At 31.3% G+C, this 22,929-nt stretch overlaps 1 protein-coding gene across 1 annotated transcript in view; it reads right to left on the reverse strand.

The window, feature by feature from the left end:
• Nucleotides 1-18,875, reverse strand: part of LOC140451024 (mitochondrial uncoupling protein 4-like) — a 360,669-nt gene extending 341,794 nt beyond the window's left edge. Inside the window, exon 1 of the mRNA XM_072544737.1 lies at nucleotides 18,583-18,875. Within this exon, the coding sequence (XP_072400838.1) occupies nucleotides 18,583-18,586 (4 nt within the window). The 5' untranslated portion in view covers nucleotides 18,587-18,875. The remainder of the gene's footprint in view (nucleotides 1-18,582) is intronic.
• Nucleotides 18,876-22,929: the final 4,054 nt, after the last annotated feature.

The following is a 22,929-nucleotide window of genomic DNA, read 5'->3' on the forward strand; positions in this document are numbered from 1 at the left end:
GATTTGAAAATTTGTATGCTCACTTGTGTTACTATTCCGAGAAGCGTCAAGTAGAGTTTTCCTCAAAATTTTCCAAAAAAATTTCCGTAAATGAAAATTTTCGTAATTTTTAAAGGTAAAATCTAATTTGTAGAATCCTTTCGATTTTCTGTAAGTTATACCATGATTTTTTTCCAAAAATTTTCAAACGATTTTTCCGATAAGAAAAAAAATTTAGAAAAACTTTTCTAAAACATTTGATAAAACTCTACGTCATCGTCTGAATCTTTTATAGAATATTTTGTAGTTTTAAAATGATATTATGATAATGTTTTTTTTTTCAAACTAAAGTCATATTTACTTTACAAATCACATTTTTTTCTTAAATATAAATATTTTACGAAGTAATTTTTAATTGAATAAATGTTTGATATTTGATATTTTATTAAATTAAAGTAATTTTATAATGTTAACTATTAAATATTTTTTGTATAACAAATAGTAATTTTACTTATTTTTTATTAAAATAAAAAGGTTTTTAAATTTATATTGCATAAATAATGGTTGTTCAGATATAAGAAAAATTTGATTTATTATTACATTAATAATCAAATACAATATTATTTCTATTTATCAATAGGCAAAATTCAATTTGTAGAATTCCTTTAACATTTTACAAATAATTATTAATAAAAATCAATTTAATAGTGGAATTATCAATTTTTTAAGTTTTGAAATTTACTTTGTAGATATTTTCAATATTTTTTTTAACTTTTAAATTGATTGAATTTTTTTTCATTAGTTAATTATAATTTTACAAATTCTGTTTGGACATTAATTTTGCATCATTATTATTTTAAAATATTAAAATAATAATGATGCGCGTTCCATTTAAATCAGTAATTCTAGACGCATGCGCTAAATGTAATAAGTATCAAGATGCTTTTATCCAACTTGGTGAAACTGACTTCGATTGTAATGAAGTTTTTGAAACCTTAGAAACTTTCATATGTCACTTATATGGAACAGGACTGACGAGAACAATTCCAAAAAGAAAAGTAAACGATGTCAGATTTTCACTATTTAACCGGCAGTATAAGTTGCATGATGTAAACGAGCCTTTTAAAAAAAAAACTAAAAAATTTCGATGCTTCAAGCTTACCACCATGTCAAGATGAATTACACCAACATCTACTGCGAGCCCATTATATTTCAAATATTTGGACAAATGCTCATAAAAAAGTACCAACAGAATTGATTGTTGAAGAACATGGTTGGGAGTTTTAAGATGAAACATATAAATTCAAATGGTTTAGTGGACCTCAGATGCCAGAATCAGTTCGAGAAGTAGTGATTGAAAATGAAGCAGATAATGAATGTGATATTATTGAAAGTGAAAGTGACGAAGATGATGAATGTGATGACATCAATGAGAGTGAGAAAAATGACGAAATTTTTAAAGTTTTTCTAAATTTTTTTTTCTTATCGGAAAAATCGTTTGAAAATTTTTGGAAAAAAATCATGGTATAACTGACAGAAAATCGAAAGGATTCTACAAATTAGATTTTACCTCAAAAAATTACGAAAATTTTCATTTATGGAAATTTTTTTGGAAAATTTTGAGGAAAACTCTACTTGACGCTTTTCAGAATAGTAACAGAAGTGAGCATACAAATTTTCAAATTAATCGGTATAAAAATATCATAATAAAATCAGTTTGAAAATTGTTACCGAGACCTAAAATGCGTAGGCAAGTGGTACATTTGACCCCGTTTTATGGCTCTCTGTACCAACCCAGCTGTCCGCTCTTTTGGATTTAGAGTTTTTAGGGGCTAAATAATGAGCCATGAAAATGGCGGACATATTACTTATCGTTAATTTTTCCCCAAAAAATTGCAATTTCACCCCTGTCCGCCACCCCTTATGTATCCACTCTCGCGTCCGCCCTTTGGGATTTCGTCTAGTTATACCAAGATCTTACTCTGGGCAAATTTTCAGCAATATTATCGATCGTTAATTTTTCCGAAAAAAATTACAACTTTATCCCTGTATAGCCACCCCCTGTACCACGAGGGGCGTCCGCCTGTACGGCAAAGTCTTAACAAAGTTACAATGAATATATTCCAATAGAGAAATGTCATATTACTGATCATTCCAAAATTTCGGCTCTATCTCTCCGACTATTAGGCAAGCTCCTCTTTTCTTTAAAGGAGACAGATAGTTGAACGATATTTTATACAAAGTCTATCACTGGGTATGGCTTTATTTTTGTCCAAGTTTTATATTGGTCCACTATTTCAAATGCAGTTCAAACAGACATATATTAAATTGTATGTTCCGTTTTAAATTCGTTCAATCTGTATATATATATATATATATATATATATATATATATATATATATATATATATATATAATATATATCATTCTCAACATATTCTACCGATTATGTGTAGGTCTGTCTTTTTATATCGTGTTATAGATCTACACGTCTTCGTCGTAATCATACTTTTATAGTGAATTAGTAATCTTTATTGATAACACTTACAAATTATGGTTATTCTAGCTTTTGTTACGAGGAACAAACACGTCTTACGGCTGCTGATGAGATAATGTTCTTTGACTCTCGTCATGCGCCTTATTTTTCCTCTTAGAGGCGAACGTTATGAGCGCATATGTGGGGTATAGATATCTGCACGTATAAAGCATTCATTAATATTTTAATGAATTGTAAAATATCTACACTCGGCCCTCCTGACAAGAATCCGTCTCGGATTCTTCCGATTCTCCATGGATCCACGGCTTCATATACTTGGCGCAAGTAGACGTATTGTTTGGACCATCATGAACCCCTACCTTGACAACATCGTATCTATCATTTCTCTTCACCTTGAAAACTTCATAAGGCCCAAGAAACTTTTTATCTAATTTCAGACCAGGTCCAAACTGCGTCCTCTTTATAGCGACTAGTTCTCCTTCTTTGTATTTTCTAGCTTCTTTCCTTCTCCTGTCATAATCTGTTCTGTTCTTGAATTTTTGCAATGCGCTTTTTAGCCTGAATTCGCATCTCTTCTCTTTGCTCAGAGAATTCTTCGACAACTTCTTTTTCTATTAATTCTTGAATCTTTACGTCTTCCTTACTTCTTTTTCTTTCCAAATAATATGTCAAACGGTGTGCAGTCTATTGTTCTCTGGTACGTCGAATTCAAAGCTTGTTGCACTCTACTTAAGTGTTTATACCATTTGGTTGTGTTTTCAATAGATAGCTTCGTATAGGTATTATTACCCGATTTGTTCTTTCAACTTGACCGTTTCCTCTAGGTACTCCTGTAGTAATGGTAAGATATTCAATATTTTCTTCCTAACAATATAATTTGAATTCGTTAGATGTAAATCCCGATCCTTTGTCCGTTATTATTCGTCTAGAATTCCCGAAAATTTGTTGCTGTCTAGCTAAACAATCTAATACTTCTTTTGTCGTAGGGCTCTTTGTTGGATATAACCACACAAATTTTGAAAAGTCGTCAATTCTAACCAAAATATGTTTATAATTTTTATTTGTTGACAAAAGGGGTCCTAAGTGATAAACATGGTAAGTGACAAGTGGTCCCTCTTTCGGTAATGGGTTTAGAAAACCTTTCTTTTTTTCCTCTTTCTTATTTCCTAAAATGCACTTCACGCAATTTGATGATAATTTTGATCTTCTCTTTTGCCTTTTTGACATAAAACTCTCTTTCAAGTACCTCTTTCGTCTTCGTTACTGCAAAATGTCCTATCTCGTGTGCACGTCTTAAAATCTCATTTTGCATAGCCTCTGGCACAACTATTAGCTCTTTACCGTCTACTTAATTATATAAAATATCATTCTTTGGGAAATAATTATTATATTCGTCTTCTCGTTCCAATATTTTCTTAATTGATTGAATAAATTCGTCTTTTTCTTGTGCTATTTTTAGCCTTTTGATAATTCCGCATTCTATTTTTTCGTCCTCTGACAATACAGCATAGTGTCTGCTAAGAGCATCAACATGAGCCTGATCGATGTTCTATTTCGTATTCGTGTTCCTCTAATAGTAAAGTCCATCTTGCTACTCTCGTAGTTAAGCTTTTTTGTCCATCGTCTTCTGGAAGACTTGGCAATCTGTCACTATTTTGAATTTAGTACCTAATAAATAAGTACGGAACGTCTTTACTGCTTGGATGATGGCTAATCCTTCCAATTCGTAATTAGAGTATTTTTCTTCTGCTGGTGTCGTCTTTTTACCCATATAATATATCGGATGAAATTTATTATCCAGATAAGATTATTGCATCAGACAAGCTCTGTATCCGTATTTGCTTGCATCTGTGTGGAGTTCTAAATCATAACCCGGCTTGAAAATTTGCAAAACTGGTCCGTTACTCAAAAGACATTTTAATCGTTCAAAAACTTTTACATGAGGTTCTTCAAATGTAAACACTTGGTCTTTCTTAAGCAAATCGCTTAACAGCTTGGCGATCACTGCCTAAGAATATATGAACTTTCTACAATGTCCGGTTAGTCCCAAAAATGATTGTACTTGTCTTACTGTAGTTTGTGATAGATATCTTTTTATGGCTAGCGATTTTTCTTCCGATGGTTTAATTATACTGTCCATGATTATAAATCCTCAAAAATTCTATTCTTCTCTTCAAAAATTGACATTTCTTCTTAATTTCTAGTCCATAGTCTCTTGCTTTATCTAAAACTATTTTAGGTCTCTCTAGTCCTTCTTGTTCGGTATTACTCAAAATAATGACGTCGTCCATGTAATACATTACCATCTTCTTTCTAGTGAGTTCTCTAAAAATGTGAGCGACGAATCTTTGAAAAACTGCTGGGCTGTTGCAGAATCCAAAAGGGCATTTTAGAAATTCGTATTGTCCATCGGGCGTCACAAAAGATGTATACTTATGACATCCTTCTTCGACGACTACGTGAAAAAATCCGTTTTTAAGATCTATAGTACTGAAATATTTAGCTCCTTGTAGGCTATCAGTTACATCTTCAATTAATGGTAAAGGAAATCTATCTTTTACAACAAGTTTGTTTAATTTCCTTTAGTCACAGCAAATTCTGGTTGTGGGAGCCTTGTAACTGGCTCCCTACACTCGAGGGTTGGAAACCTTTTGATTCCAAGCCTTACTTCAAAGGACTTGTGAGTGGATGTATCTCCATAGGTTTGGTTCTTCAGTGACCGTTGAAGGATAAGGATTGTTAATGTGAGCAAATATAGCTTCAGAGAAATACAAGCACTTTAAATTTATCGACTTATAATTAAATATTTTTAGAGTAGAGAGGCCCAATACGGCCGTAGATGACTGTACAATATCAAATAATTCTTTCTTTATCACACCTAAAAGAGAAAACCGTATTTATGAGGAAAATGCCCGATTTCGGCGTAGAGAAATATTTTATACGTGAATTGAGAGTGTTTTAAAATGCACATGCCTCAAGGGCGGTGTGTGAGAACGAACTGATAAAATACTACTTGATGCGTAAAAGTGAAGATTACCCCTCTTGTATTTAGGTGTGAAAACTATTTAAGAGGCTGTGGCGCCAATGAGTCGGGTATCCCGAGCAAACTTGATGAAATGACTATTTTACTTATTCTACACTAAGAAAAGTCTAAGGAATTATATTTTTATTTTATATTTTAAAACGATATGTTCATTTCTGGAACATAGACTGCCCGCGTTGAAGTATTTACTTCAAAACGAAAGAAAGAGTGATTTGAGAAAGTAAGCAAACTTAACTTAAATGTAATTACTATTCCTAAACTAGAGTAATACATATAAATGTAACAAAATTTAAAATTTTAATTTTCTTCTTTGTCCACAGGAAGAGGACAGAGTTTTGTAATGGGTCTGTTAAAATATCCATCTCTAGTCTTTATTTTAACACTACGGACCTTATCGTCCTTACCAGTAAACAATTCAACAATTCTTGCCAGTGGCCAGTGTAGGGGTGGAACTTTATCTTCCTTATTTTCAAGACAAGAAAATACTCGAAAAAAGTGTGCCTTTTGCAAAAGTTTTATTATTAAATTTTCAGCATTTTTTAATTCTGAAACAGAGAAGGGTCCAACATATTTTTCATTTGGAAACTTGAAATTGTGAATGTACCTGAGAATAAGTGCGATACTGCGTTGTAGTTTTGAGAAGTTTGAAAATTTGAGAGATGAATTTTCAATGAAACTTATTGGGCTTTCTTGTGCTAGATGAACTATTTTCTTTTCCTCGGGTATTTTCCTTACATTTGGTGTTGAATCATAAGAAGTTAAATCTAAGTCATAATTAAGTAGAAATGAGGGACCTTGAAACCAAAATTTTGAGTTTAGAAGTTCAGGAGCAGACATGCCTCTTGACGCAATATCTGCGGGGTTTTGTTTTGACTTTATATATCGCCACTTAAATTGTGGCTTTCCTTGTATTTCAGAAACTCTATTTGCAACAAACAATGACCATCTCGAGCTATGTGAGCCTAACCAAGCAAGTACGATTTCTGAGTCCGTCCAGCAGTTTATTGAGTCTATTTGAGTTAATTTATTATTTAGAATTTCAACTATTCTTTTAGTGAGTTTGCTGCATAAAACAGCACCCATAAGTTCTAACTTAGGTAAGTTAATGTTTTTATTGGAGCTACCCTACTTTTAGAGGTGATGAGTGTGGAAGAGACATTTCTTGAGCTATAAGTAACTCTAATATATATGCAGCTGGCGTATGCCTTTTCACTAGCGTCGGAAAATGCGTGTATTTGTAACTACATATATAATTTTCAATAAAAAAAAGGTCTGTGACTTTTTAAATGTTTTAGTGCTGAAATATGTTTGAGAAAATTTAACCATTCATTTAAGAGTGTAGAGTCTAAACTTTCATTCCACTGAATTTTTGAAAGCCAAATTTTTTGCATTATTATTTTTGCAGTTACTATTACAGTATTAATTAATCCCTTGGGGTCGAAAAAACTTGCGATTTTCGAGAGCACTTGTCTCTTAGTGTAGGAATCTTTTATTTGGATTTCTGGCACCGAAATAGAGAAACTATCTAATTTAGAGTCCCAACAAAGACCTAATATTTTATTGGAATGATTTTCTGGAGATATGACATACGTAGAGTCAGTTGAAAATTGTGAAATATTTTCTAAAAATTGTGGTGAATTGAACACCATTTGTGAAGAGATATGCCTGCCCTTTGTAGCAGTGCAGTGATTTGTTCATGCGCAAGTGTGAGTGTTTCAATACTATTTGTACCATATAATATGTCATCAATATAGCATAAATTAATGAGCATATCATGAGCGAGAGGATATTCTTCCTTATGCATGTTTGCGAGTTCAATTAAACATCGTGTGCTAAGGAAGGTGGCTGGTTTCGTTCCATAGGTAACCGTTTCCAATTGTATACATTTTAACGGCTCCGAGGGAGAGTTGCGCCACAAAATATTTAATAAGAAAGTTTGGTTGGGGTTAATTCTGATTTGTCTAAACATCTTTTTTATATCAGATGTGAACACATACTTAATAAGTCTAAAATTGACTAAAGTGTCAAATAGTTCTGGTTGTGTGGTATAACCGTTTAACATAATATCATTAAGGCTAAAACCAGAAGTGGTTTTCATGGATGCGTCAAAAACTACGCACAAACGAGTTGTGAGAGAAGTGTCTTTTTCTACACTGTGGTGAGGCAAGAAATATTTGTTTTCTGAGTGTACATTCTGCAGAGACAACGGAACATATTTTGCATGTCCTAATTCAACATACTCATCTATAAAAGATTTATATTGTTTGTAAAGAGAATTATTTTTTGAGAATTTGTTCTCCAAATTTAGAAATCGCCTTCGCGCCATTTGGAAAGAGTCGCCCAATTTATTATTTTCATTAGGCGTGCATAGGGGTAAATCTACTTGGAACTGTCCATTCGGTAGGATTTGTGTTGTGGCTTTAAATATTTTCTCAGCCTTTTCATAATCAGGACTTAAACGCTTTATTTCGGGAACTTCTTCAATGTCCAAAAACCTTTGGAGAAGATTATTTATATTTTCTTCTTCAGTGTGAGATTGAACAAATAAAGAAATATGATTCGAGTGTGAATAGTTACAGTTTGAGTGAGAGTGCATCCTTTTCTTAGATGAAACTTGTGGAGATAAGTTACCGAACATGACATATCCTAAATGAGTGTTTTCAAGCACTGGAAGACCTGCTCCAATATGAATTAAACCATCCTTTAATAGATCACAGTAAATTTCTGCACCTAATACGAGATCGATTCTCCCTGGGGAGGAGTAAGAGGGATCACTGAGCTTTATGCCAGTTGGTATTTTTATTTTGCTACGATCTAGAGGTACCTGAGGTATTTTACACGTAATATTATCTAAAACTATCTAAATGATACTTCAAATTTCATATCATTGTTTTTATATGGGAAAAATTCAATGTTTACCATTTCATTTAAGATGGAACAATTTTGAGAGATTGTGGAAATTTGTAATCTTTTATTGGTGGTAGAGTAATTTAGTTTATTTACTAAATCTTTTGTTGCAAAACTCGATTGAGATCCATTATCGAGAAGACATCTTGCGTGTACAGGTTGTCCACTTTCAGAGTAAATTGTTACCAGCGCTGTGGCTAGCAAAACTTCGTTTTTTGGATTGAAAGTTGAGAGAGAAGAGATGCAAGATGAATTTTGACTTTGTGTGTCTGAGAGTAGACAATATTCATTTGTCTGAGTGCTTAAGTGAGTAGAAGTGTTTGGTGATTCATTATATGAATATAGAGAATTAATTCTTTGAGTAACTTGGGCATTATTCCTCCTTTGAGGAGCATGAAAATGACTTTGAGAGATATGTGGTGCACTATGGCGAGTTTGTGAATAACCCTGTATACTTGCGGACGATTGAGAGGTTTGTGGTGCATTAAAGCGTGATTGTTGCCTATTGGCGTGACTTTGATTACCATCATGTGAATTTGAAGCACTTTGATTGCTTCGAGTGGGAGAGAATAAATTATTTTCATGAGTGTGAGAAAAATTATTTTCTTCATGCAGAAGTGTATTGTGCTTTTTATTGCAAATTTTACATGTGTATTTAGAAATGCATTTATCAGTAAAATGCTTAGTGCCAAAACAGTTTCTGCAAAGCTGTGCTTGCTTTACAAAATTATACCTTTCTCGAGAATTTGTTACACTCTTACACAATTATTTCTTTAAATAAGTTACACTGATATATTTTATGACCAGTTTGTTTACAAAATATGCAATTTTCATAGCTAGATTTATTATTATTTATAGTGGAAATATGAGCAGTTTTTTGAGTGACTTTATTATTAAACTTTGACTTAGTTTCAGTGTAATTAAGTTTCTCTAAAACATCACATCTTTTTTCTAGAAATTCAAAAAATTGTTTGAGTGTTGGAACATTCTTAGAACCTACTTCATATTCAAATCCTTGTGAGAAGCAAAATCTATTTTTTCTAAAAATATTTCTATTAAAACGAGGTCCCAATGTTCATTTGGAACTTCGAGATTACTAAGAGCTTGAAGCGTTTGCTTCGTGTGTACAAGAAAATCTCTTAGTACCTGAGGAGTGCATTTAACTAGAGATTGAGACTTTAACAGCTTTTTTATAAGAGTACTAATCACTCGTGATTTGTCATCATATCTTTCCTTTAGGGTTTTTATAGCGATAGCAAAATTTGCATCTACTACTTCGATACTGCTAATTAAGTTTAACGGTTCTCCTTTGAGGAAAGATTTTAAATATATAAACTTTTGTATATTATTTAAACTTAAATTGTTTGTGATCAGAGTTTCAAATAGTTGAAAGAATTCATTGAATTCTGAGAAATTTCCGGTAAAGGTTTTCATGCTAATTTCAGGCAGCCTTGCACTGGAAACAGTATTATTATTTGAGCTAGGTACTTTATTTTCTGTTAAATTTAATTCTATTATTTTTCTTTTCAAACCTTTGAGTGTGTTGAAGTATTTTTCTTCAACATTTGCTCGATCAGCTGATTGTTGGTCGCTGTCATCAGTCTGTTCGATTTCTAATTGAATTTGTTCATATTGTGTGAAAAAATTAAAAAGTTTTTCTTTCCTATTTTCAAAATCAAGTATTTCGTTTTCTGTGTCTTTATTGGCTATAAACCATTCTGAGATACGTGTAATTGATGCTTTAAGTGATTTGCGCCTTTTCTTTAAAGCTTCAATATTTTATTTAAAAGTGAATTTCTTTGCAAATATATGCTGAACGAGAAATAGGAGTGAATGATTTTGTTTAGTGTAAATGTCTTTTTCAAGTAAGACGCGATTTTAATTTTAATAGAGTAGTTTTACTAGAGTGATAAATAAATATTTTCCGTGAGAGCGGGCTGTGAGACAATCTGTATAATAAATAATTGTCAGCTATCTTTAGCGATATTGAGAAGAAAGATCTGTTGTCAAATCAAAGCCATTAGTGAATATAAATATTAATAAACAAATAAAAGTGGTATTTCCGTCTTTTTTCTTTACCAATAAAATCGGACTTACAAAATCTGAACAGCTCTCTTGTATTATTCCTTCATCTAGCCAGGTTTGTATCTGTTCTCGTACATACATTTGTACCTTTTCTGTAAATTGCCTGAAATTTTTTGCCCCATACAGTACATTTTGTTACCAGTATCGTCGTGTATACCGTCAATAATATATTGAATAATCACTTCTTCTATATTAGCTCTACTACCTATTTCTCTCATATGCAGTACATATTCTTGCACGAACTCATCTCTCTTAAGTTTTCTATTCATTAACATCTTGTGAATTTCAGCGCTACTAATTCTTTCTTCAAATTCCGCTATTAGCTTTTTCTTTAGCACAGACCACGTCTTTATTCCTCTTTCCGATTGAACAAATAATTTGGCTAATCCTCATAATAGTTTCCATCCAAAAATTAGTTTCTGTAAATCATTCCACCCTATAGTCTCAGCTACTTCTTCAAAAACTTGGATCCACTTACGTACGGGATACTCGTCTTTGCCATCGAAAGTTCTTATAATTTTTTCGACGTCCGTAAATGTCAACGAAAATAATTCCGGCATTTTTTCTCTTCGTCTTCCAGTAATGATTTCTTTTACATCGTCTGAATTATCACTCTCGTCGTCCTGCAAATCCTCCTGAATTTCTTCGTCCGTTACATCATCATCGTCGTCGTTTTCGTCCATCTGTGGTACATTCGGTCACCTCGTCTTTCGAGCCAGTGTAGTTCAAATCAAGAATATTACAAATAGCAATCAAGTCTGTTATCCCCACCTCAGATATGCTACCCAATTTATTCGCATACTCGTCAGAATCTTTACTTAAATTGAAACCATTAAACTTGCCTAAAAGTGATCTATGTTTTCGTGGTACACCCTTATCCCCAAAAGCAATGTTATATAAAATTTTAATAGCAGTTAAATTTCCCGTCTTTAAATTTTGCTGAATATTTGGAAAAGATGCTAACGTCGCCATGTTTATAATTAAAATTAAGTTAGATCAACAACAAAAATAAACATGCAATAATAATTGTATTAAAAAGTACCTATCTGATAATAAAATATAATTGTATAAACTACCCTGTATAAGTAAAGACCGTGTGAAACCTTACGCCAAATATGACTATTATGCTTAGTATAAACCTGGCATTCAACGCTTCGTAGTAAAAACCTGCTATATGCTCAGCAGATACTGATTTTTAACGTAGAATAAAACGGTATACGAGGTTTTTTTCTAAGGAATAGAGCAACGCCGCTAATAGTTTCCACCACCAAGTGGAACTATCGTTAAAGAAAAAGAAAGAAAGTTTATGATTATCATGATTTCATAGAGGCCGTTAAAACGTGTAATTTGAATCGTGTGGTGGTGAAAGAAATGGGGGTTTCCGATTTTCTTATCTGGAAAGACTTCATCTTCATCATCACAGTCAAAATTAAAGAAAACAGAGTCACGTATTTACCAATCACCAATTGTTAAAGTAATGTGAAAGAGAGAGCAATAGTTTACCCGTTAAGATTGACGATAGCGAGGAGTTGATAGAGATGGACTTTTTGCAGGCCAGAGTGTTAAAATCTGGGATAAAGGACCCCACACCTGTGACAAAACCTTCTGGGATTCCTAAGAAGAGAAAAGAACAAATATTAAAAAGCTTATGTCAAATTATATCGGCGAAGCGCCATCAATTTTGGGAAGAATTGCCAACTCCCGATTAATAATAATTTTCATTTTGTATTTTTAAATAAACGTTTTTCGTAAATACTTTTGTTTTATTTAACAAATGTTCATAAAAAATATTATTAAAATATTTAAATGTTTTGCCTTTCAAGGCAGTTATATAAATTTTATAATAATTACATAGTTAAAACCAAGTTTAAGACAAATTTGGATAAAACGTGGTTTTAGCTAAGTAAACTTGACATAATTCTTTGCTTTGTTAGCCCGTATGTAGCATAACTAATGTCCATATTTTAATTTTGCAATTTTTTTTTTTGAAAAAAGTTAACTACGATGCTACACACTCTACACTAAATGATTTTATGTTATTATTGTACCAAAAGCACAAGGAATGTAACAAAAATCTTTAATCGCGTTTTTCTCAAAACTCGCTATAGTGGAGATACGGGGTTCTTTCTTAATAGGGCAGCATACCTCGTTACGTCCTTAATTTTCTTATCGTCTTACCATACAACTTTATTGTCTTTATCTCTTATTAATTTCTCATCTGGGTTGGTCTCATCAGCTGCATTATTAATTATTATTTTTATACCTTGTCTAATTTGTCGTCAGGTTAAAAATGAGATTTTGTCTCCATATAGTCAGATCGTCGTCCTAAAACAAATTCACAAAGGGCGTATTATCTTATCATCTCATCATCTCTGTTGAGCCCCCAATTGTAGGTCTGTCTTTTTATATTGTCTAATAATACTTTTATAGTGAATTAGTAATCTATCTTTATTCATAACACTTACAAATTATGGTTATTCTAGCTTTTGTTACGAGGAACAAACACGTCTTACGGCTGCTGATGAGATGATGTTCTTCCGACTCTCGTCATGCGCCTTGATTTTCCTCTTACCGGCGAACATTATGAGCGCAAATGTGGGGTATGGATATCTGTACGTATAAAGCGTTCATTAATATTTAAATGAATTGTAAAATATCTACATCTTCTTTGTTGTGGTATGTAATTTAAAGCTTTCTTAAACCATCTTCACGTGACCATACCACACTAGTTGTCTCAATTCTGTCTACACTGGAATATACAGTATTTGTCCTCCTTCTAATATCTTCATTCCTGATATGATCTTTTTTAGATACACCAAACGTTGTCCTTAGAAAATCCATTTCTACTACTTCTATTCGTTTTCTATGTTTTTTCGTGATCTGTCAAACTTCTGTATACTGTATGACTCATAAGTCATAATAGGTTCTACCAAGGTTCGGTAGATTGTCAATTTCTATTCTTGTCTAATATCTTTAGACCATAGTAGAGAGTTTAGAATGTTTACCGCTTTTTTTCCCTGCTGTGTTCTGTTTTCGATGTCTCTTTTCGTAGTGTCTTCTTTAGATATTATATATTTGAGATATTTACATTCATTGCATGTTTTTGTGTTTCTAATTTCTAACCCCGGATCTTCTTCATCATCTCCTATTTTAAGATACTCTTCTTTAGATATTATAAATTTGAGATATTTACATTCATTGCATGTTTTTGTGTTTCTAATTTCTAACCCCGGATCTTCTTCATCATCTCCTATTTTAAGATACTCTGTGTTTGACATATTCATATTGAGGCCCCTTTTTCATATTCTTTCTTTAGTTTTCTAAACATGTAGTTCATGTCTTCCTCATCATTCGCTACGACTACCTGATCATCTGCGAAAAATAAAGTTGTTAGACATTTACCACCGCCTATGTCTATTCCCATTCCGGATACTTATTACCTCTACTGCTCTAGCGATGATTGAATATATATTTTAAATAAGGTCGGAGATAAACAACATCCTTGTTTAAGCCCCTTTATTATTGGAAATGATTCAGATATAAAGTTTCCTTCTTTAACGACACTTCTTGCATTTTTGTATATATTTGCGATAGCATCCACATACTCTCTGGTGAGACCTACTTTCGTCAATGTTTGAAACAGTTTTTTCAAAGGTACCGTATCGTATGCCTTCTGTAAATCTACAAACAATAGGTGGGTAGATAGATTCCTTGCCTTGCGTTTTTCGATTACCTGCTGCAGAACGAATATACCATCAGTGCACGATCTTCCTGCACGAAATCCATGTTGTTCTTCTATGTCTTCGTATTCTGATTATATTCTTTCTTTTATTATTCCACGGTACAACCTCCCCACTGAGCTGATAACAGTTATTCCCCTATAATTAGAAAATTTATCTCCTTTCTTGAATATTGAGCTGATGTATCCAACATTCCAATCATCAAGGATATTTTGTCCTTTTAAGCATTTGTTAAATAGTTGAACCAACATGTCAAGTAATATTTTTGGTCCATACACTACCAACTCAATTGGGATGTCTCCAGGTCCTGCTGCTTTACCGTTTTTCGATCTTTCGAGAGCATCGCTTAACCCTCCGGTTGTGATCTCAATTATTTGTGTTTGTTCAGATATTTCTTCCATTTCGATCTCTTGAAATTACATCTATCCTATCTCTGTCAGTAAGACCTCATAATGGTGTTTCCACTGTTTCAGATCTATTAACTGTAAGTTAGATTTTTCCTTTCCTTTTCTCCGGAGAGACTGTATCACCTTCCACACTTGCATAACTCTTGTTCCACCCATATACCTATCCACCTCTGCACATCTTCGATCCTACATCTCATTTTTACTTTTCACTACTTCTCTTTTTACATCTCGATTTAATTTTTTATATATCTTGTAATCTTCCTCCTTTCTCGTTAACATCCATTTCTGATAAGCAGTTTTCTTCTTGTTTACTAACGTTTGCATATTCTCTGGACACCATTCTTGATTGTTTGTTTCATGTTTGTCTTTATACCCCAAAGCTTTACTTGCAGCCTCAGGAATGCATTTTTTAAGTTGCTGGTATAATTCTTCCGCTGATATATTTTCTCAATCTACATTTTGTAATTTTGTGGCTAGTCGTAATTTGTAAAGAAATTTCGTTGAATCTTAAGCTTTCTAGGTTATATTTAGGGGATGTTACTTCTTGTCCCTTTTCTATATTCTGTACCTGAGTGTTGTTGTTTTTGCGACGGATCCACATTCTGATCCACGATATACCCTTACGTCAGTTGTTTTCAGCTGGGAAGTTTGACGTTGGATTACATAGTCGATTATCGAGTGCAGATTCCTAGTAGGTTCTATCCATGTAAATTAGTGGATGTCTCTGATGTTGAAAAAATCCATTCATAATTTTGAGAGACATTGTTTCACAAAAATCTCTAAGACACATTCCGTTGTCATTGGTTACTTGTTCCCCATATCTTCCTACGACTCTGTTATTTTCTTATCTCCCTACTCTGCCGTTTAACTCTCCTAGTATAAAGATTACACAGTTTTCTTTAACTTCAGAGAGTATTTCATCTTGTAGAAATCGTCTTACTTTCTGGATCTGCATCTTTATTTGGGGCATACACTCCGACAATTACGATGTTGTGCCCATTCTTTTTCATTTCCAGTATTAGCAGTTGTTCATTTACTTCAGTCCACGATTTAATATTGTTTTTGAGATTTTTTCGAATGGCAATAGAGACTCCTCTCTTAGCTCTGTTATCTTTACTCACTCCACTGTAGATATGTACATACATATTCTCCTGTCTCTTCATTTCCTTTTCCCTTTTTCTTGATCTCAATGAGAATACATATATCTATTTTTCTTTCCGCTAATTCTTTGAATATTTCTGCTTGTTTGGTTCTAAGTCCTTGTACATTCCATGTAGCCAATATTATTTTCCTTTTCCGTTGCATTAGTTGTCTTCGTTTTGATCGAACCTTTGTATTCCGAGGCTTTTGGTCGAAATTTTTAGCATTTATTTCTTTTGACAATGGATGAGTTACTAGCCCATAGCCTCAACCCTCCTCCTTTATCCGGGCTTGGGACCGGCACTGGCATTTACTGAACTACTCAATCCACCCAGCACTTACCGGAGGCTGAGTTCACATTTTTAATGCTGCAATATCTGTAAATTTTTGGTCAAAACTTATTTTTGACTTTAGATGCCCCCAGATAAAATAATCGTTTGGAGCTAGATTTCCCGATCTCGGAAGCCACTTAATATTACAGTCAAGTCCAATCAAACAATTATTAAAGCTGTTTTTAAGGAATTCCTTAACCTCCCAGTTATTGTGCACAGGGCATTCATCTATTTGAAACCAAATTTATTCTTTATCTGGAGCTATTTCTGAAAGTATGGGTAAATCTCTTCTTGTAGCAAGTCTAAAAACTTTTTTGAATTTAAATTTTCTTCATAGAAAAATGATATAATAATATTGTGTCTAAATATTCCTAAGCAGACTTTCTTGTTGACCAAATCCTATAATTTTAAACATGTGGTTCATTATTTAATATAAATGTACATTCATGACTAAACAAAATGTTTTTTAAAAATTGTCTTTCTGCATTAGCCCTCTCTAAAATTTCATAACAAAATTCTGCTCATTGCTCAGCCTCTCCTTCTCTTATTTCCTGATGGCATTGAAATTTATATGAACGGAGTTTATTCCTTTTAAAAATATTTAAGGCCATGGAATTATGAATATTAAACTGGTCTGCAATGGTCCGAGAACTAATTTTAGGATTTTCTACAACTGCTGTTAATACATTTATTTCATTTTGATTTTCTAAATTTCTTGGTAAATCTAGAAATCGCGGTCCCAGTATTTTCAAAATTATGTAAAATCCTTTGAATTGTTGAATGACTTGGAATTGGTCTATTGGGATATCTTACGCTAAATAAAGAACTGACAATTCCTGCACTATTGCCCAAATAAAACATTTTTATTATTGCTACTTTTTCCTCAAATGAGTACATTTTTTAATTAACTTTGTTTTTTAAACAATAAATCACAAAATAAAAATTTTGGCAATTCAAATATTGTCAAATATCAGAAACATCAATGTGACCAAACACAACGTGTCATACACATTCTTCGCAAGGGGTGGCCTGAAAAATGTATATTCTTGTAAAATATTGGAATATGTTTAACTCATAGAACAATTTTAACATTTGTTTTCAATACATATTTCAGTCCTCTACAAATAGTCTTCCTTGACTTTTGGACTTTTAGTGTAAAATAATTAGGGAAGCTGGAATTCAAGAATTTAGAATTTCCTATTGAGTTTCCTATGGCCTGTTTGACGATTCATCACTGTATATATATATATATATATATATATATATATATATATATATATATATATATATATATGTATATATAAAGTAGTTAGGTATTATTGACTGACACGTTATGTAAAATAAAGTTTTATTTTGGGGTTGCAGTCATTAATAGGGCAGGAAAGTGAAACTCTTTTTTGTTCTTTATCTAGCTTTCACAAAATTTATTTGCTTCTTCAGGATATGCTAAAATATGGTATCAGTAAATACAATGAAATTAAAATTAAATTAAAATTAAATAGCATTGTATAAAACTAGTATAAAAACTTACAACATTAGGTTAATCCATTAAATTTTCAAATTTACAAAACATTAAAACTTAACTTATTAAAATTATCTAGTTATGTAAGTACAATATTTTAATTTTATTTAATTTTGTACAAATTCATTATGACATTGATTATGTTGATGTTTGATTTATGTCAGAAAGACACTCGTTTCTGTTTATTATATTTTTGTTGTTGATAACTAGCTCTTGATTGTTAGCACTTTGTACGTAACCATAATAACAATCAAGAGCTAGTTATCAACAACAAAAATATAATAAACAGAAACGAGTGTCTTTCTGACATAAATCAAACATCAACATAATCAATGTCATAATGAATTTGTACAAAATTAAATAAAATTAAAATATTGTACTTACATAACTAGATAATTTTAATAAGTTAAGTTTTAATGTTTTGTAAATTTGAAAATTTAATGGATTAACCTCATGTTGTAAGTTTTTATACTAGTTTTATACAATGCTATTTAATTTTAATTTCATTGTATTTACTGATACCATATTTTAGCATATTCTGAAGAAGCAAATAAATTTTGCGAAAGCTAGATAAAGAACAAAGAGTTTCACTTTCCTGCCCTATTAATGACTGCAACCCCAAAATAAAACTTTATTTTATATATATATATATATATATATATATATATATATATATATATATATATATATATATATATATATATTGAATTAGTATGGACAAATTGCAAGACTTATTATAAACCATATATTGGCAGCAATTGATATAGAGATGAAGATCTTTTAAGTATGTGGAAGAGGCATATTAAAAGGGTAACGATATCGCCTGGGCAAAGTGTGTAGCACATACTAACAAATTAATTAAACAGTGAATAAATAAAAAAAATATTTGAGCTAAATAATGTTTCACTCTTTAAATAATTTTATTCTTACCCATTACATCAACACACTGTGAATATTAAGTATATTCTTGTATATTTTTTCATAAATGGTTTATTTATTTATTAATCACTAATGATATTAAAGAAATTTATTAAGCTAATTCAAATGTAGCTGTAATTCTGCACTAGAACACTTGCTGTTGGGTGGAGTAAATTTCCAACTTATTTCATATTATGCTTTAAATGATGACACGGGTAAAGAACCATTGACTCTACTGTACGACTGTGGTACATACACTTAAAATCTAGGTAAAATGAATGGCATTATTAAATAAAAAAAATTACATAACCATTAGGAAAAGTAACTTTCACTCGATTTTTAACACTTTTCAGCTTTTTCAAAAGGTGTCTATCAGATTATATATTTAATAAACAAAACTGAGTTTTTTACCAAATCATTTTACTAAAAGAAATCAAAGCCGACAACATTGCCATCATTTTTTAAATACATAACCTGAAAAATTTCTAATGTCAAGCAAGCGGGAAGATAATTAAAATATAATTAATTTACTCACCATTTACACCCGAGGAAATAATAATTTGAATGACCTAACTGCAATAAACATATCATCACTCTGGTGCTGGTGTGTGGTGTGGACTTAGACCATGTTGTCAATTTCAATTGTTATGAATTGAATTGAATGTGAATGGTTGACGGCTGTTGACGTTGACGAATGACGATTGAATATTAGGTATTATGCTACAAATATATCTACTATATAAAATAGCAAATATATATTGTTTTATTATTCTGTGGTGCAACCATTTATTGTTTGTACTTTGGAAAGAAATTTATTTCTGATTCATCTCGGACAGTTCACAGTATAGTTGTTGTTGGTTGTTGTCTATACCACCTCTATACTGTGGACAGTTTGCCCGAACGCAGGTTATTTGCTTGTCTGTGAAGACCTCTTCACAGACAAAAAATCTCTAAGAGATTTTTAGTATGTTACGAAAGATAATAAAGTCTAAGCCTAATCTAAAAGTCAGTTTATTTCCATATGTTATTTAAAGTCGACTTCACTATTTAATTACTACGCAAGAACTATGCAAGACAGATTATGAAACTGCGCATGTCCACGCGATATTTCCATGTAAGGGACTACCCACGATACACAGACTAAACGGTATGCCGATTGTCGTCGCTAAATTTGGTTCGGCCGCGCAGCTACGTCACGCGGGAACCTAAAATTTATTTGCTCCTTGTTTGTTGTTTGTAGTTTCGATACATTAAATTCGTACTTGGTGGCGTTGAAAGTGATTAAATTGAGGTTTTAAAATATTAAAATATTAACGCTCCTTGATAGACCTATTGGTCAAAGAAGAAGAGGAAGACCCAGAACAAGATTCCTAGATAACATCGATGAAGACATGAGAAATATGGAAATACGTGCTTGGCGGAGGAAGGCGATGGATAGGGACGACTGGAGAAAAATTCTTGGGGAGGCTAGGACCCACACAGGGTTGTAAAGCCAAAATGATGATGATGATTTTAAAATATTAAGCTGTAAACGATTAAAGTAATTCTGGATTATTTTAGTTACAAATTGTTGTTTATTGTTGTAATTTTGCTTAATAAATTTAAAAAGTTTCTTTTTATAATATTCAGAATTTTATATCTTTTTGAGTACAAAAACATATGAACAAAGATTTCAATATTTCAAAATTTTCATAGGAAGTGTAATTATTTTACGAATATCCAAATTTCTTGTTTATGTTGTTTTATCAATGTTATAAAAAAAAACAAACCGATAAATATTTGGTATATTAAAATTATTTTATGTGGTACAATTTTCATTGGGACAGTTAAGCCCATGGAATTTATTTGATAAATCTTCATATTATTTCTTTTGATAAAAGATATTTGTATTCGTTTATTTATGTTATTTCTATTTATTTCCTTTTCCTATTTTATCCCGATAAGGAACAACTAAGAGATACTGGAAGCCACGAGAAAAGATAAGTATAACCTAAGCTGATTTTTTTTATATAATAAAATAACACCCTGAGATTTGCGACACTTAGATAATTAATTAAATAATTAATTAAAATAATTAAATACATAAAAAGTTAATATAAAAGTAAGGGAAAGCAGATCTTAGTAATATGTGTATATATATATATATATATATATATATATATATATATATATATATATATATATATATATATATATATATATATATATATATTGTTATGATGTGTTTTTTGTTTGAATGATGAGCAATGAGTATTTTTAATAATATAATATATAGGGTTTTTATCGCGGTTCTCAAAGAATTAGCTTGTAAGTACTTTTTTAAATTATCTTTATTATAACTATTATGAAACACACATATATATCTAACCTAGCCAATGTAAATTTAAAATAAACTATCTTTAAATTGATGTTCTTATAAAACTAATTAAATTCTATAGACAATGTTAAATTTAAACAAACTATCTTCAAAATTGAAATTGTTATAACACTAACTAAATTATATTAACAAAATTTTGTACCTTTCTTTAACTGAATGCCTAAATGAACTGTTTTCCAGTATATATATTCTAATCACCACTGAATGTCTTCGTACTTCGGTTATCCTTGTTTTTGTGAAATTTCTTTTTCCAATTATCAGCTTCTACCAATTTAAGATATATTTTTCTTCACCAGCATTTATATATCACCAAGCAAACCAGCAAACAGCATTTATATTTATTCTTCTTTTCAATATACCAATATCCAATTATTATAAGTTGATTTATACTAATCTCCAACCATAACATAATTTAATTTCTTCCAATATACCTTTTTTAATTATATTAAACAATTGGACTATTTGTACTTGATTCACTGACTCCAACTAACTTTCATATTTCTTACTAAACTTTTCTGACTGACTTCTTGAAAATTCTGAACAATTTACTACACTAACTAAATGTGTCTACTAACTTTCATAATGAACTGGCCTGACTTCTGACTAAAAACTCCCCCTTGAATCCAAATCACGGGTATTTATATCTTTTTGGATATTCCAGAATCATCTGGTAAGAAACCATGTTCGATCTCGTTCTATTTCTTCGATATGGATGTTCTCGAAAAAATATCTGTTCCATCCACCGACATAATCATTATTCCAGAATGTTCGACCGTAAACAATGGTCACACTCTGCACTCTGGAGAATTCGTTAATGTTCCATTGATAATTTTGTTGACATTTAGGCTTTTCAGATCAGAATAAACACTTAAATCATTAAATATATATAAATTAAACATTTTAAACTAACATTATTATTATAACCCCACTTTATATTCCTTATAATTCTTAATTTCTATCTGTCACTTCGAGAGTATTTTTGGTTGCCTATGCACATGGCTCACTTAAATATATTTACAACATTAAAATACAACTTTTTACAATTATTATATGATAATTTCTTAAAAATACCCTCACATAAATAATTTTTATTAAATTCTCTAGTATATAACTTATTTAAAACAACCAAATATCTAATATTATGTAGTATATAACTTATAAATTATTTTCTATAAACCCTAATCGTATCAATATATACACATATGTATGTATATCAAAGTCTAATAAAATTTTCTTACTTTAAATTTTTAGATTTCTGACCTGGTTTAACTTGAAATCAACCTTTTTCTGCTTTGTAAATAAAATTGTATGTAAATAAAACACAATTTTATGTGAAACATTTTTACAGACCCAAAAGTAAAGTGAATGTTTATATTAATTTTGTTTTTTAATATATTGTGGTAAATGTATATTGGACAAAAGATAAAATCTGTATTGTTCAATGGAAATGCAAGAAATGAAAAAGAATATAAAATACAATTTTTTATTTAAAAAGCGATGATAGGTACATAATTTTAAAATTCGAACAATATTACCGCTTGATTTAGCATTGCCGAATGAAAATTAAGGTTCCCATATGACGTCACGCGTTCGCCTTTCATGCGCAAGAACATACCGGTAGTCTGTGTATCGTGGGACTACCTAAGTCTGACGTCACAATGAGCGGGGATTTTAAAAAACTTACCAAACATTTCGAATTTGTGTGTATTTGTTCAATAAGATGTTGGAAATATTGTTTTTTTTAATTGTTTGAAAAATAAATTAGAACTTTTGGTTAAGAACATTCATTCTGTGCGATTGGTATTATTTGTTGTTCATGAATTTGTGAGGTAAGAATATCAAAGTATACTTTACAAATTTGCTTCGAGTCTATGTACATTTTTCCAAATTTGCTTTTAAATTTTCCACATCTGCATGTATATGTTATCTTTCCTTTATACCAGCTTCTTCCGTGGACTTCCAGAATCATTCTATCCACTTAT

The sequence above is a fragment of the Diabrotica undecimpunctata genome, chromosome 1 (assembly GCF_040954645.1).
Source record: "Diabrotica undecimpunctata isolate CICGRU chromosome 1, icDiaUnde3, whole genome shotgun sequence".
Lineage (NCBI taxonomy): Eukaryota > Metazoa > Arthropoda > Insecta > Coleoptera > Chrysomelidae > Diabrotica > Diabrotica undecimpunctata.